Source organism: Berghia stephanieae, chromosome 5 (genome assembly GCF_034508935.2).
Source record: "Berghia stephanieae isolate SIO BIC M18660-M18661 chromosome 5, UCSD_Bste_1.3, whole genome shotgun sequence".
In the NCBI taxonomy this organism is placed as follows: domain Eukaryota; kingdom Metazoa; phylum Mollusca; class Gastropoda; order Nudibranchia; family Aeolidiidae; genus Berghia; species Berghia stephanieae.
In genome coordinates, this window is record NC_088364.1 from 79,373,843 (window position 1) to 79,386,342 (window position 12,500).

Genomic DNA, 12,500 nt, shown 5'->3' on the forward strand with positions numbered 1-12,500 from the left:
GTCCTGTGTGTGTCACAGTTTGTGTACTCGAATGTGAGACCATGGGGATTGCTTGCTGTGACCTCGGCGACGCTTCTTTGTGCTCTATTGTTGTTTGTGTTCACTGGAGGGATTATTGGACGACTACCACAACCGTCGCCGCCACTGAGGGCTGGGAAAATAAATACTTTAAGGGACAAGCTTCTTTAAATTAATGAATGAACGAGTAACCGGCTCGCTTTCTACTGTCTTAGTCCCCGTGTCACATACAGTTAAGTTTTTGTGAGTTTGAGCAGAGAGCTTTGATGGTGATGTGTTGATCTATTACTATTAGAGCATGTGTTATCTTATCAATCTAGTCGTTCAACGTGTGCCGCTCATAATACCGCTAATGTATTTTCAGTGCGTGACTGTCCGGTGGGTAAGACTAGTGAAAGTTCAAAAGGATTTTTCTTTCGTTGGTGCATTCATTATCATCAGAACACATCCTTGTCGTACCTTGTAATTGTAATGACAAAGTTAGATAGTTTGTTCTTGCGTTTTCTTTTAAATTTTGGATGTGTTAACCCTGTGCATAGATAGATACTTCTTATTTGTTGTGTGCTTATTTATTATTATTTTTACATCGGGTTGTATAGGTGCATTTTCACTCCTCCAATAATATAATGTTATTGGTACACAGATACACCACTGGCGGGTAGTATACAAACACACGCGCGCGCACATTCAAGCACAAGGCAAACAATTGGAAAAAATGCATTTTTTTCTCCGTATCCTGTGTGCATTCTTTAAGTACCAAACTCGGAACGTTTCGGGCTCAAAACCCTTCTTCAGCCAACTACAAAAAAAAAAGCAATGGAAACATAAATACATTACTAAATTCAAGATCGAAGACAGAGAAATTTGATAGGTAATGCATTTATATTTTTAGTGGGATTTTTCTTTTTTGCCGAAGAAGGGCGTTGAGACCGAAACGTTCCGTGTTTGATATTTTGTTCTTTTTCTTTTTTTTTTTTGAAGCTGTTATATTCATTTTTGTTTATTAATTTTTACAGTACAGTCCACAGCTTTGTAGTACTTTGCATTCTTAACGTAGACGTTTTTGATTCAGATACGATCAAACTTTTGGCCACACGTTTTGTTGATTTTCTGGGATCTCCAATCAATTTTGACGTGATGTTCGGGGTTAGACTAAATCGGATTAAAACTGCTCGATATTTATTATCAATCAAAGGCTTAAAACATATCGTTGACTTTTGCATTACGTGGCTCACTCTAATCTTGTCTGATTTTTAATTTGGATTTTTAAAGAAAAGTGAATTGGATATAATATACTTACTTACTTATCCGAACCAGCGACCACCTGAGTTCTAGCCCTTCGGTCTTGTGCCATGACGTAGAAGTTAGACGTCTTTTGTAGTTGTTTTTATACAAGTTAATGTACAATCTCCGAATTTTTAAAATCCGGGACTGTCTCGGCTTTATTGCCTGACACGAAAGCTATCTAGAGAAAAGAAATAGATAAAAATATAACCGTTATTCAGGAAACGGCTTTTTGATCATAATTGTACTGGATTGTATAATAAGTATATAATATAGTTCTCACTATTTATCCTGTCAAGTTACCCGTCGAGATTGTGTCAGATGGAGCGTTGTCTGTGGAGCACCTCAACTTTTCGTGCTTCTTTATTATCTATGAATGTTACCGTGACCAGTCGTCGGTACGTTATCGCAAACAGATGTCGCATCTTTGCATGTTACTGTACTATACAATTACAATGATGGTGGTAGGTGTCCATTTATCTCAGGTCTATTGCCTGAATTCTGGAAAAGAGAAATATAATGGGATTAGACTGGCGACTGTCAGGTTTTGAAAATGAGTTTGTTTTGTTTTGTTTTATTGGAATATGACGAAATGTTTTTATCGTAATGTATCGTTTAAGAGATAACAGGTGTCGTTTTCATGCAAGGATAATATTTCAGAGTTTTTCAGGAAACAACTTTTTGATCATAATTGTAATGGATTGTATAAGTATAATATATATAGTTCAAAACATTCTGGAAAAGAGAGATAGAGAAATATAATGCGATTACACTGACGACAGTCAGGAGATCTTAAAATTGAGTTTGTTTTGTTTTATTGGAATATGACGAAATGTTTTTATCGTATCGTATCGTTTAAGAGATAATAGGTGTCGTTTTCATGGAGAGATAATATTTCAGAGTTGTATAAGACAACATTCATTGTTAATATGGTAATTTCCAGTACATATCGCTGTTTCAAATTATTAACGGTCCAACACACAAATAAGTGTTATATCGTAGTATCATTTTTCCTATGAACAATTTTATTCCTTTGAAATTTATTTAACAAGGAAGACGATTGCAGCGTTGATTTGAAATTGCATTTATTTATTTATTTATTTATTTATTCTTTTTATTTGAAATTGGAATTGAATGGATACCTCTTGGGGTGCCACCCGCCGTATGAAGTGTTTCATTTCCTTACTAATTTATGTGCAGGATAACATGATTCGAGATTAAACTAGATAGCTCTTGGTATGGGGAGGATCTATCCAGATCAGTTTATTTCGCTCTATTATTTTTACTTCGTTGTTCGACTTTTGATTGGTTTTATCACCATTTCATCAATTGTGTTTATTGGTGTAGATTTATATAATATTAGCTATGTCTCTATATACAACATATCATTCAACGTATTCAATAATGGTGCTTTTCGTTGGTTTGTTTCGTTCTTTGTTCATAATGAAGTTATCAAGAGCCTGTTGTTGTTTGTCTTTCATTCGTCTGGAAATCAAGTGTAGTTTTATATTTATATATAGTCAGTTGCTGGTTCGGTGCGTCAAGTAATTTAATAAGACCTGTGCTAATTAGGCAGTTCTGTATTGCGTTTCTGTTTTCAAAGGGTCGTATTCTCTCTCTCTCTCTCTCTCTCTCTCTCTCTCTCTCTCTCTCTCTCATTCTCTCTCTCTCTCTTATGAAATTACTCGATCGAGGACTCCACTCGTATTCCTCTTCCACGAAATGATTGTTTGTATGCAATGCTATTCATCTGATATTCCTTTATATTTCTGTATTCTTTCAACTGGTCAATGGTCTCATTGGAAGTCATCAACATTCGCTCAAAACAGCCTTACATAATTTCCTTCCATAAAATGCGTTGTCAAATTAAACGCTCTTTTTTTTTTCGGGGGGGGGGGGGGGGGGGTGTCTTGATTAATTAATGTCTGGTGTTTCTTGCAAGCCGAGTACTCGGACGGACAGTTGATTAAGGTTTCAAATAATGACAGCCAGCCAGTCAGTCAGCGCGATGTTAAGGAGCCTTTTGTGTTCTCAATCTTTGATTCCCATTGAAATCATGTACAAATGAGAAATCTAATCTGTTCACAATGTCCCCGTTCTAGCTTTCCTCTCTCGTTCGGCGGCTGGATGGCGAAACGGGCACCACCTTTATCTGCCTCGCCTCACTCTGGGAAAGACTCGACAGAAAACTCGTCCTTCAAATATCGGATCGATTCAAAGACCCTCATCTTGGAAAAAACAAAAACAACTCTCAATTCTGGGACCTCGCTGGGTCCCATGTTTGGTATTTTTTTAATGCCAAGATGAGAGTCGTTCAATATCTATCAATATTTAAAGGACGAGTTTCCTGGCCAAATTTTTATGTACTTGTCTTATGTCGGCAGGTAACTGGTTAAAAACGTGCACAATATCTCTCCCTCCCATTGTTTACTCAGGAAATGCCTTCTGACGCAGGGTTCAAATAAGGCAGGTGATGCGGCCGCCTTTTGGTGACATTTCGTTCGCTATAATTACTTGGGTTGTATGTAAATGCGAAGCCCGAGTTTTTTGGTTTGTATGTTCTAGTATTTGTTTGGGTATTTGTTTCTTTTTTTTTTCTAGTGCCTCGAGAGCTAATGCATATGAGTAGGTCTTAAATGTTGTATTTTTAATGTGTTTTTCACAGTTGTAATGGGGGTCAGTCTGGCTCTTGAGAACTTAATACGTGAATTCTGACAACTGGCGTTTGCAGAATATTTTACCAATCATTGTTTTATTTATTTTTGTGTTTTTATTATCCTATACAGTCAGAAATCCAAACAGGTACATATTTTGAAACACTATTATCAAAGTGTCAAAATTTGTTCCCATATGAACAAGATATTTCGAATAAACGAACTTTGTAAAGACATAATTTATGCCATTGGGTTACATCCTCTCGGTTATGGAAAGCTTATTTCAGAATTCTCGGTAAAAACTTCTACCAAAATGTACTTTATTCGTGTGTTTCAGTGATTTCAAATTATAATGTAATGGATTAGAGGCTATTTGTGGTGGTGGATCAAATTGATTTAAAGTGATACTTAACATATTAAACTTCTGCATGTTATAAAGCGCCATGGGTAACTGTGTATCGAGGTGCTCGAATTCTCGAGGCAAGTTACTGCCATGTTCCCGCAAGCGATTAAACGAGGATGAGCCAATGTTGTCCAGTACGTACGAGAGCGAGGCCCCGAATGACCCTCATAAAAACAACTACCAAGGGCCATGTCGCTATCCTTCAGAACTTCTTATCGATCGCTCTGGCGATGAAACAGTAATGAATAAATCCAATCACAGTGGCACGGAGGGTCAGAGTCACTCCTCGGTCAATCTTCTGGACACCAGTACTCCTGTACTGGCCAATCGTAGCCAGCGTAGCCAGAGTCGTAGTCCTGCCTTGCAGTCTAGAAAATCGTCTACAACCACGGTGGATTCAACGACACCAAAAAGTGGACGTTTTAAATTTAGCTGGAAGGGCTACCGTTCTTTGAGATCCAGCTCTGGTGGCAAGAAACGGAGTGAATTGCAAAAGGATTCAAATTCAAAACAGGAATTAACTTCGCTCTCGGGTCATGGAGGGGATGATAACCGTAAACTTGTGGATTCCGGTTCTCAGACAGTTATCCATGGCGATGCTTTACAGAACGTGCCATCTCTTCCTCTTGTGTCATCTACACCAGAACCAACGTCGGGGGGACTTACAAAAGAATACATCGTTAGAACCTACAGTATTCAAAATGCCACTCCTTCTCCATCGACCAATCCAAAGTTTTCTCCGTCAAACCCCATCGTACAAACGCCATCCTCATCGTCATCATCGTCAGCAGCAACAGAACTCAATAATAGTTTACGGATTCCTAACACACCGCCAGCAATTATTGAGGAAACCATCGTGCCTGAAATTAGTGGAAGCGATGCCTTTTGTGCACCTCTTAATTCTTCTTCTGGTCATGATAAAAATGCAAGAGTTTTGCCTTCATTCGACCAACGTCTTACCCATGTAAGTTATTTTTTCTCATGTGTCGTGTCTTTAAAATTGTAGTGTCCTATCCGTCTTTGATATCGTTTATTATTGTATATTTGAAAATATTATGTCAGTCACATTGCTGTATCGTTTTGGTATTAACGAATTTTGTGGAGTTGAACTTTTACTGGGTTGTGTGTTGAGAGATCACACAGATCGCATTGGTGGATATGGTACTTTGCCCTTGATTAAGAGCAGGCATGGCATGTTCACACCTCTTTCAAACTTATCATCTTGAACACTCCGTTTACGGATGCGAGGCGGGGGGGGGGGGGGGGGGGGGGGGGGGGGGGGGGGGGGGGGGGGGGGGGGGGGGGGGATAAAGAATGCGCACAAAATCTGTCAAGGTATGCAAAGAATGAAATAGATTGATAATAGGGTTCAACAGTCGTGGCGTCACTTCCCTCGTAATGACGCATAGTAACTTACTAACTGGTTCTAAACTATCGGGAAAATGGCGGACGCCCTTATGAAATACTTCTCCGACGAGCATAAAAGTGTATCCAGAGGAGAACAACATTATAAATCTGATCATGTTTTGACTTTTATATATATATATATACATTATGATCACATGACATGTGAAAAAGTTCTAGCCAACATGAAGAATAAAAAGTACCGATTTTCTTTGTTTAGAACCAAGCTGCTCGTTGCTGGGCGGACGTGACATCAGGCTATTGAATCCAATTGTTGATGAAATAATGTTGATTTACCCTAAAATATCCAAGCCAATAGCATATATATCATTTCAGTGTGAATCACTTGTGGTTTCAACTGTCTCTTGGCTTTCTCGCATGTCGGTCATTCCGTAGCCATCGTTATGTTATAGGCTGACACTGAAATCCAAAATGACTGGCAGTTTGACGTCATTATTTGGTTTTTGCACCGCCTGGTGAGTTGTTAGTAGAGCTCATGGAAACAAGTTATTTCATTGGTTAAACAATTGAATACAACTCACGATTTGTTTTCTTTTGTGGCAAAAGACTAGCATTTGACGTCATTTTTTGGTCAGTGTCAGGCCATAACTTGACGAAGGCCACGGTCATTCCCTCCGGTTCGTTCTCTGTAAAATTAAGTGTAACATCATGCTCGAGTATTGATCGTATCGTCGCCTCCATGTCCATGACATTATTTTGGCCCTGGCTATCCCGAGTGCAATTCTAATGCTGGCTGAACTCATTGGGGATATTTGATTATTACAATATCACTAACGTCGTTGTGTGGACACACTAATTGCATTAAATGTGATGCCAAATCAAATAGAAATATTATGTTGAATATGAGATTAAAAGAAAAAAAATCATAATGATTATTCATCGTCACTTGTATTATATTGTGTTGAATTACATGCATCAATTTCTAATGGCTTTGTAGTGATTGTTTTTTTTTTTCTGTTTTGCATTGGGGGGGGGGGGGGGGGGGGGGGGGGGGGGGGGTGTCTGTTTCATATCATTCTTGAGTGACTTACATTGTAGCGCGTACTTAGACTGATCTGTGTCCTTACTAGCAGTTCAATCGGTACGGTATTCAATTGACATCACTGAAAAAAAACGGCCTAGGCTAGGCCAGCGCTTTGTGTAGATGAATAATAAATGATCGAATAGGTGGCTATATGGATGCTATCAACCATCAGTGTCATCCGGGCGTCGTATACTTGGGTTGCATTGTGTTATGTCCTATGGTCGTCGGACATGATGTGTGCAGTGTTTTACACTCACACTAACATGCAGACATTCGTTTAACCCCCCCCCCCTCTCCTCTCTCTCTCTCTCTCTCTCTCTCTCTCCCCCCCTCTCTCTCTCTCTCTCTCCCCCCCCCCCCTCTCTCTCTCTCTCTCTCACTCTCACACACGTACACACACTCACAGATGCACCCCAAAAAAGTTGAGCTTTTACATAGCGCAATATCCACTAAACGTCCTCAAAACGCTTTACAAGGGGTCCCTGACCAACAGCAACACTTAGCTGTAGGACAAGACACAGACTTCTATATTGACACACACACACGTCTAAACACTCACACAAACACATTCTTAGTGTTTGTCCAACAAAGCAAAGCAAGAATGCCGGAGTTGTATGGTTTCCATTCAATGCATGAGAAAATATTGTTGTAGCATGTACGCTGGTAATGCGTTCCTAATTCCTATTTTATTCATCGGATCGGACAGTGTTCCATTCCATCGTCCTCTTGTGCGGCTACGTGGTCTAGTGCTATGACGCTCGCTTTCGGATCGGAGGGTCCTGGGTTCGAGTTAGAACCTCACTCGGCGCATAGTTGAGTCCTTGGAGAAGGCTCTTTACCCACATTCTCTCACCGTACTCAGGTGTAAAATGAGTACCCGTTAACATCGTTGTCTCTGTCCGAAAATTAAATGGTAATATCGCCTAAAAAGCGGCATGTCCCGTCCTACATGTTAAATGTTGCTGTTGGTCAGGGACCCCTTGTAAAGCGCTTTAAGCACGTTTATTGGATATTGCGCTATATAAAAACTCAATATTTTCCATCGTCCTTCTTCTCCCTTTACTTATTATTTTCACCTTTGGACCATTATTGATGCATTGGTTTTAGGTAAAATATTCATAACAGCCGCCAGCAGGATATGAGGTAACAATGCACACAACTATGGGTAGCCTCTGATTGATAGAATTTAGTACTAGACTTCTAATTGTTTTGAAAAATGGCTGTCTAAAAACAGCACAAAGGGCCGAGTGACGTCTACTTCGTTCCATCTATAACTCATGTGAGGAATAATATGCACGGAAGAAAAATGTACTTTAGTTACGGGACATTAATATGACACGGCAATTTCATCATTTGACAGAACATGACAAGGTCCTTAAAAGACACAACATGTACCGGCAGACATAATAATATTATGTACATTACAAATGAATGCTCGTTACCCTGTAAATAACCGGATTATTGCGCTCGACTCGGGTTGTATATACTGTACCAACGGCACCATAACGATGATGGTAATTCATGATAATGATGATGATGGGTTATTATTATATATTCCTATCCCTTCCTCCTTCTTTTTCCTACACCTTCCTCCTTCTCTTTCCTACACCTTCTTCCTCCCTTTTCCTACTCCTTCCACATTTTTCCTACCCCTTCCTTCTTCCTTTTCCGACCCCTTCTTCCTTTTCCGACCCCTTCTTCCTTTTCCTACCCCTTCTTCCTTTTCCTACCCCTTCCTTCTTCCTTTTCCGACCCCTTCTTCCTTTTCCTACCCCTTCCTCCTTCATTTTACAACCCCTTCCTCCTTCCTTTTCGTACCCCTTCCTCCTTCCTTTTCCGACCCCTTCCTCCTTCCTTTTCGTACCCCTTCCTCCTTCCTTTTCGTACCCCTTCCTCCTTCCTTTTCGTACCCCTTCCTCCTTCCTTTTCGTACCCCTTCCTCCTTCCTTTTCCTACCCCTTCCTCCTTCATTTTACAACCCCTTCCTCCTTCCTTTTCGTACCCCTTCCTCCTTCCTTTTCCTACCCCTTCCTCCTTCATTTTACAACCCCTTCCTCCTTCCTTTTCGTACCCCTTCCTCCTTCCTTTTCGTACCCCTTCCTCCTTCCTTTTCGTACCCCTTCCTCCTTCCTTTTCGTACCCCTTCCTCCTTCCTTTTCGTACCCCTTCCTCCTTCCTTTTCGTACCCCTTCCTCTTCCTTTTCGTACCCCTTCCTCCTTCCTTTTCGTACCCCTTCCTCCTTCCTTTTCGTACCCCTTCCTCCTTCCTTTTCGTACCCCTTCCTCCTTCCTTTTCGTACCCCTTCCTCCTTCCTTTTCCTACCCCTTCCTCTTTCCTTTTCGTACCCCTTCCTCCTTCCTTTTCCGACCCCTTCCTCTTTCCTTTTCGTACCCCTTCCTCCTTCCTTTTCCGACCCCTTCCTCCTTCCTTTTCCTACCCCTTCATCTTTCCTTTTCCGACCCCTTCTTCCTTTTCCGACCCCTTCCTCCTCCCTTTTCCGACTCCTTCTTCCTTTTCCTACCCCTTCCTTCTTCCTTTTCCCACCCTTCCTCCTCCTTCCTTTTCCTACCCCTTCCTCATCCTCTTCCCTCTTCTCCCGCTCCCCCTCATCCTCCGCCTCTCATACTTTCCCGCATTCATATCCCTCCGCCCCCCCCCCCCCCCCCCCCCCCCCCCCACACATTTCACCACTTCTCCCATAATGTTTTCCAGCTTTCCCTGCTTCCTCTATCTATCTGTCCATTTTTACCTCTTTATCTTTTCCTCGGGTTTGTTTTCGTAGACATTATTCCTTCATCAATTTTCACTCATGGCATGGACTTATTTTCTCTGACCACTGGGCACTGCCTATCATCATAGAGCATACCTGCCAACCATTCCGCTTTTGGCGGAATCATTCCTATTTTCACTCTTCCATTTTGTACTGTTCCGCCACTGTCTCTAAAATACCGATTTACAAAAGTGATGATAATGGTAAGAAGAATAAAAAAAAAAGAGCAGAGCAGAGAGAGAGAGAGAGAGAGAGAGAGAGAGAGAGAGAGAGAGAGAGAGAGAGAGAGAGAGAGAGAGAGAGAGAGAGAGAGGGTGAAAGAGGTAAAATTCCTATTTTTGGTCTCAAATTCCTATTTTCAGGCGTTCTGATTCCAATTTTGGAATGTGAGGTGTTGGCAGGTCTGAAAGAGCATTTCGTGAGACTTGTTACTGCTACCGAATATAATGTACAAGATTATCATGGTCACCATGCTTTCCAGGCAGTGACATCTATAGAATAGATGTATGAAGTCCTAGATTCCAGGAGACATAGTGTGATGGATTACCGACGACTGTTTCTGATATCGGGTGCTCGTGTCGAGTCGCATGTGTATGGTTTTATAATTGAAAGATAAATAAATAAATGAATAAAATTTATTATGACCATTAACCGAAATTATGAAACATAATGTGCGCTCATTCTTCCCCCTCCCCCCCCCCCCCCCCCCCCCCCCCTCACACACACACACACACACACTTCCTCTTGCTCACCGACTCTCTATCTGCCTCTTTCCCCCCCCCCCCCCTCTCTCTCTCTCTCTCTCTCTCTCTTTTTCTCTCTCTCTCTTTCTCTCTCTCTCTTTCTCTCTCTCTCTCTCTCTCTCTCTCTCTCTCTCTCTCTCTCTCTATGTGTGTGTGTGTCCGTTTGATATGGACACCTCGAATATAATTTATCAATATAACTTTTTAAAAAATAGTTCGATAAATCTGTTTTTTGTTGTTGTTGTTGTTGTTTACTTGTTTGTTTGTTTGATTTTTGCAAGTCAACACATTTATAAATACTTTATAGGTTTTGCAATCTGAACGGGAGGGGGGGGGGGGGGGGGGGGGGGGGGCAAAATTTATACATACTGAAAGTTGACATGTTTTGGCTGGAAATAAAAGGCAGGTTATTGTACATTTAGTCATGACAAAAGGTTGCAAAATATGAACAAAAACTTTCAACTTTATTAAACACTCTACTTTATTTATCCTCGATCTTTTATCTTGTGTGCTCTTCTTTCTATCATTCTTTCTTTACATTTATTTATTCATTTATTTATTTATTTATTTATTATTTATTTATTTATTTATTTATTTATTTATTTTTTTGTCATTATTTTTTGTTTGTTATTTAGCCTATCTATGTTTTTTGTTTTGCTGCATATTTATCTTCTTTTCATCCCTTAGGATAACGTTTCAGACACGGGCCTTTTAAAATTCCGACGCCATGTACTCGTACAATACCTGGCTTTTGTTCCATCCCACCACATCAAACATCCGTGGATTCTATAGAGCAATAACATAGTCTTATCTTCATCCTTCAGGGCTTCCAATAACCATTTCCAAGCCTTAACCCATCCATGCTCTTCCCCGCGTGCAGGTTTTTCAAAAAGCCCCCAGATTATTGTTGTTATAGTAGTACAGATAGTAATAATGTTTTACGTGCTCTAAACACAGGAAGGTGAATAAATGCATTCTCTCTGCCTATTTTTTTTTATGGTTGGGGGAAGTGGTGGGGGGGGGGGGGGGTTTGTATTTTTTTTTTTAAGTCATCTGTTGTAAACATTTTCGATGTTTTTCTTTTTCAACCATTGCTTTTGACATTTGATTCCGAATGTGGTAAGAATACTTGATGGCTAGGAACTCGGATTACTCCCCTCCCCCCCACACACACACAGCAGTGTGTGTGTGTGTGTGCTTGCTTTTGTTTTCTTGGAACCCATTGTAAAACGCTTTGAACAAATTTTATGCTCTATATATGAGCTCAGTTTCTTTTTGCCCCCCCCCCCCCCTCTTACTATATAACTGTATATCAGACGAGTCAACCTCTGCACAGTTGGAAGATAGCATCGATAATACATGATACGTCTATCGCCTTACTTGTTTAAACGCTGTCCATTTACCCTTCGTCTCCGCTTTCAAGTACCTACGTATCTATCTAGATTTTTATTAGCATCAGATTTATTTGATATGTTGTCAATGACTTTTTGTATCCGTCTATCATCCAATTATCTTCCTGCCCATATGTGAATGTCCACCGATCGGTTTTCAATACCCCATGGATATAGAGATATGGTCAGGACCACCCATCTACCTGTCCATCTCTTCATCGCCCTTTCATATTATGATATTTTCTTTTCTATTCGTCTCTCTCTCTCTCTCTCTCTCTCTCTCTCTCTCTCTCTCTCTCTCTCTCTCTCTCTCTCTCTTTCGATCTATCTATATACCTACCTATCTATTTATCTTCTATATCTTACAGACACGGCGTTGACACCCCCCCCCCCTAAAAAAAAGAAAGTACAAACCTTAAAGGGGGAAACAAACAACCCAAAACAATAAAACAATCATAGCAACTTACCTCAATCTCGTTCGAAAATATTTTGGCTACTAAATACCTTTTCTTTTTCTTTTTTTTTTCGTCTTCTTCACAGCCAAACATATGCATACCTTATATATGTATGTTAATGCCCATCTTTGATAAGACAAATTGAAGCCATATGAGATTGGAGCTCTATGTTTATCTTTGCCATAATAAAAAAATGAGTCAACGAGTCTATGATGCAATGGGAGGTAAATCACGAATTTTTTATAGACCCGAGTGTGCAGACAGCAGAAGCAGCGTGAAGCAGTCGTCTGATAAAATTCCGAGATTAAAGAACGGGAATGCGAGGTCTTATT

The 12,500-nt window shown here is 40.4% G+C and overlaps 1 protein-coding gene across 14 annotated transcripts in view; it reads left to right on the forward strand.

Annotated features, from left to right (window-relative positions):
* LOC144973673 (uncharacterized) overlaps positions 1-12,500 on the forward strand; it is a 33,910-nt gene that overhangs the window by 661 nt on the left and 20,749 nt on the right. For 8 of the 14 annotated variants that reach the window (XM_078916424.1, XM_078916417.1, XM_078916423.1 and 5 more), the window contains exon 2: positions 4,089-5,323. In XM_078916424.1, coding sequence (XP_078772550.1) covers positions 4,400-5,323 — 924 coding nt within the window. In that variant the 5' untranslated portion in view covers positions 4,089-4,399. Of the gene's footprint in view, positions 772-2,505; positions 2,539-4,088; positions 5,324-12,500 lie in introns of those variants that run through there. The other 6 variants (XM_078916418.1, XM_078916415.1, XM_078916416.1 and 3 more) reach the window with 6 other exon arrangements.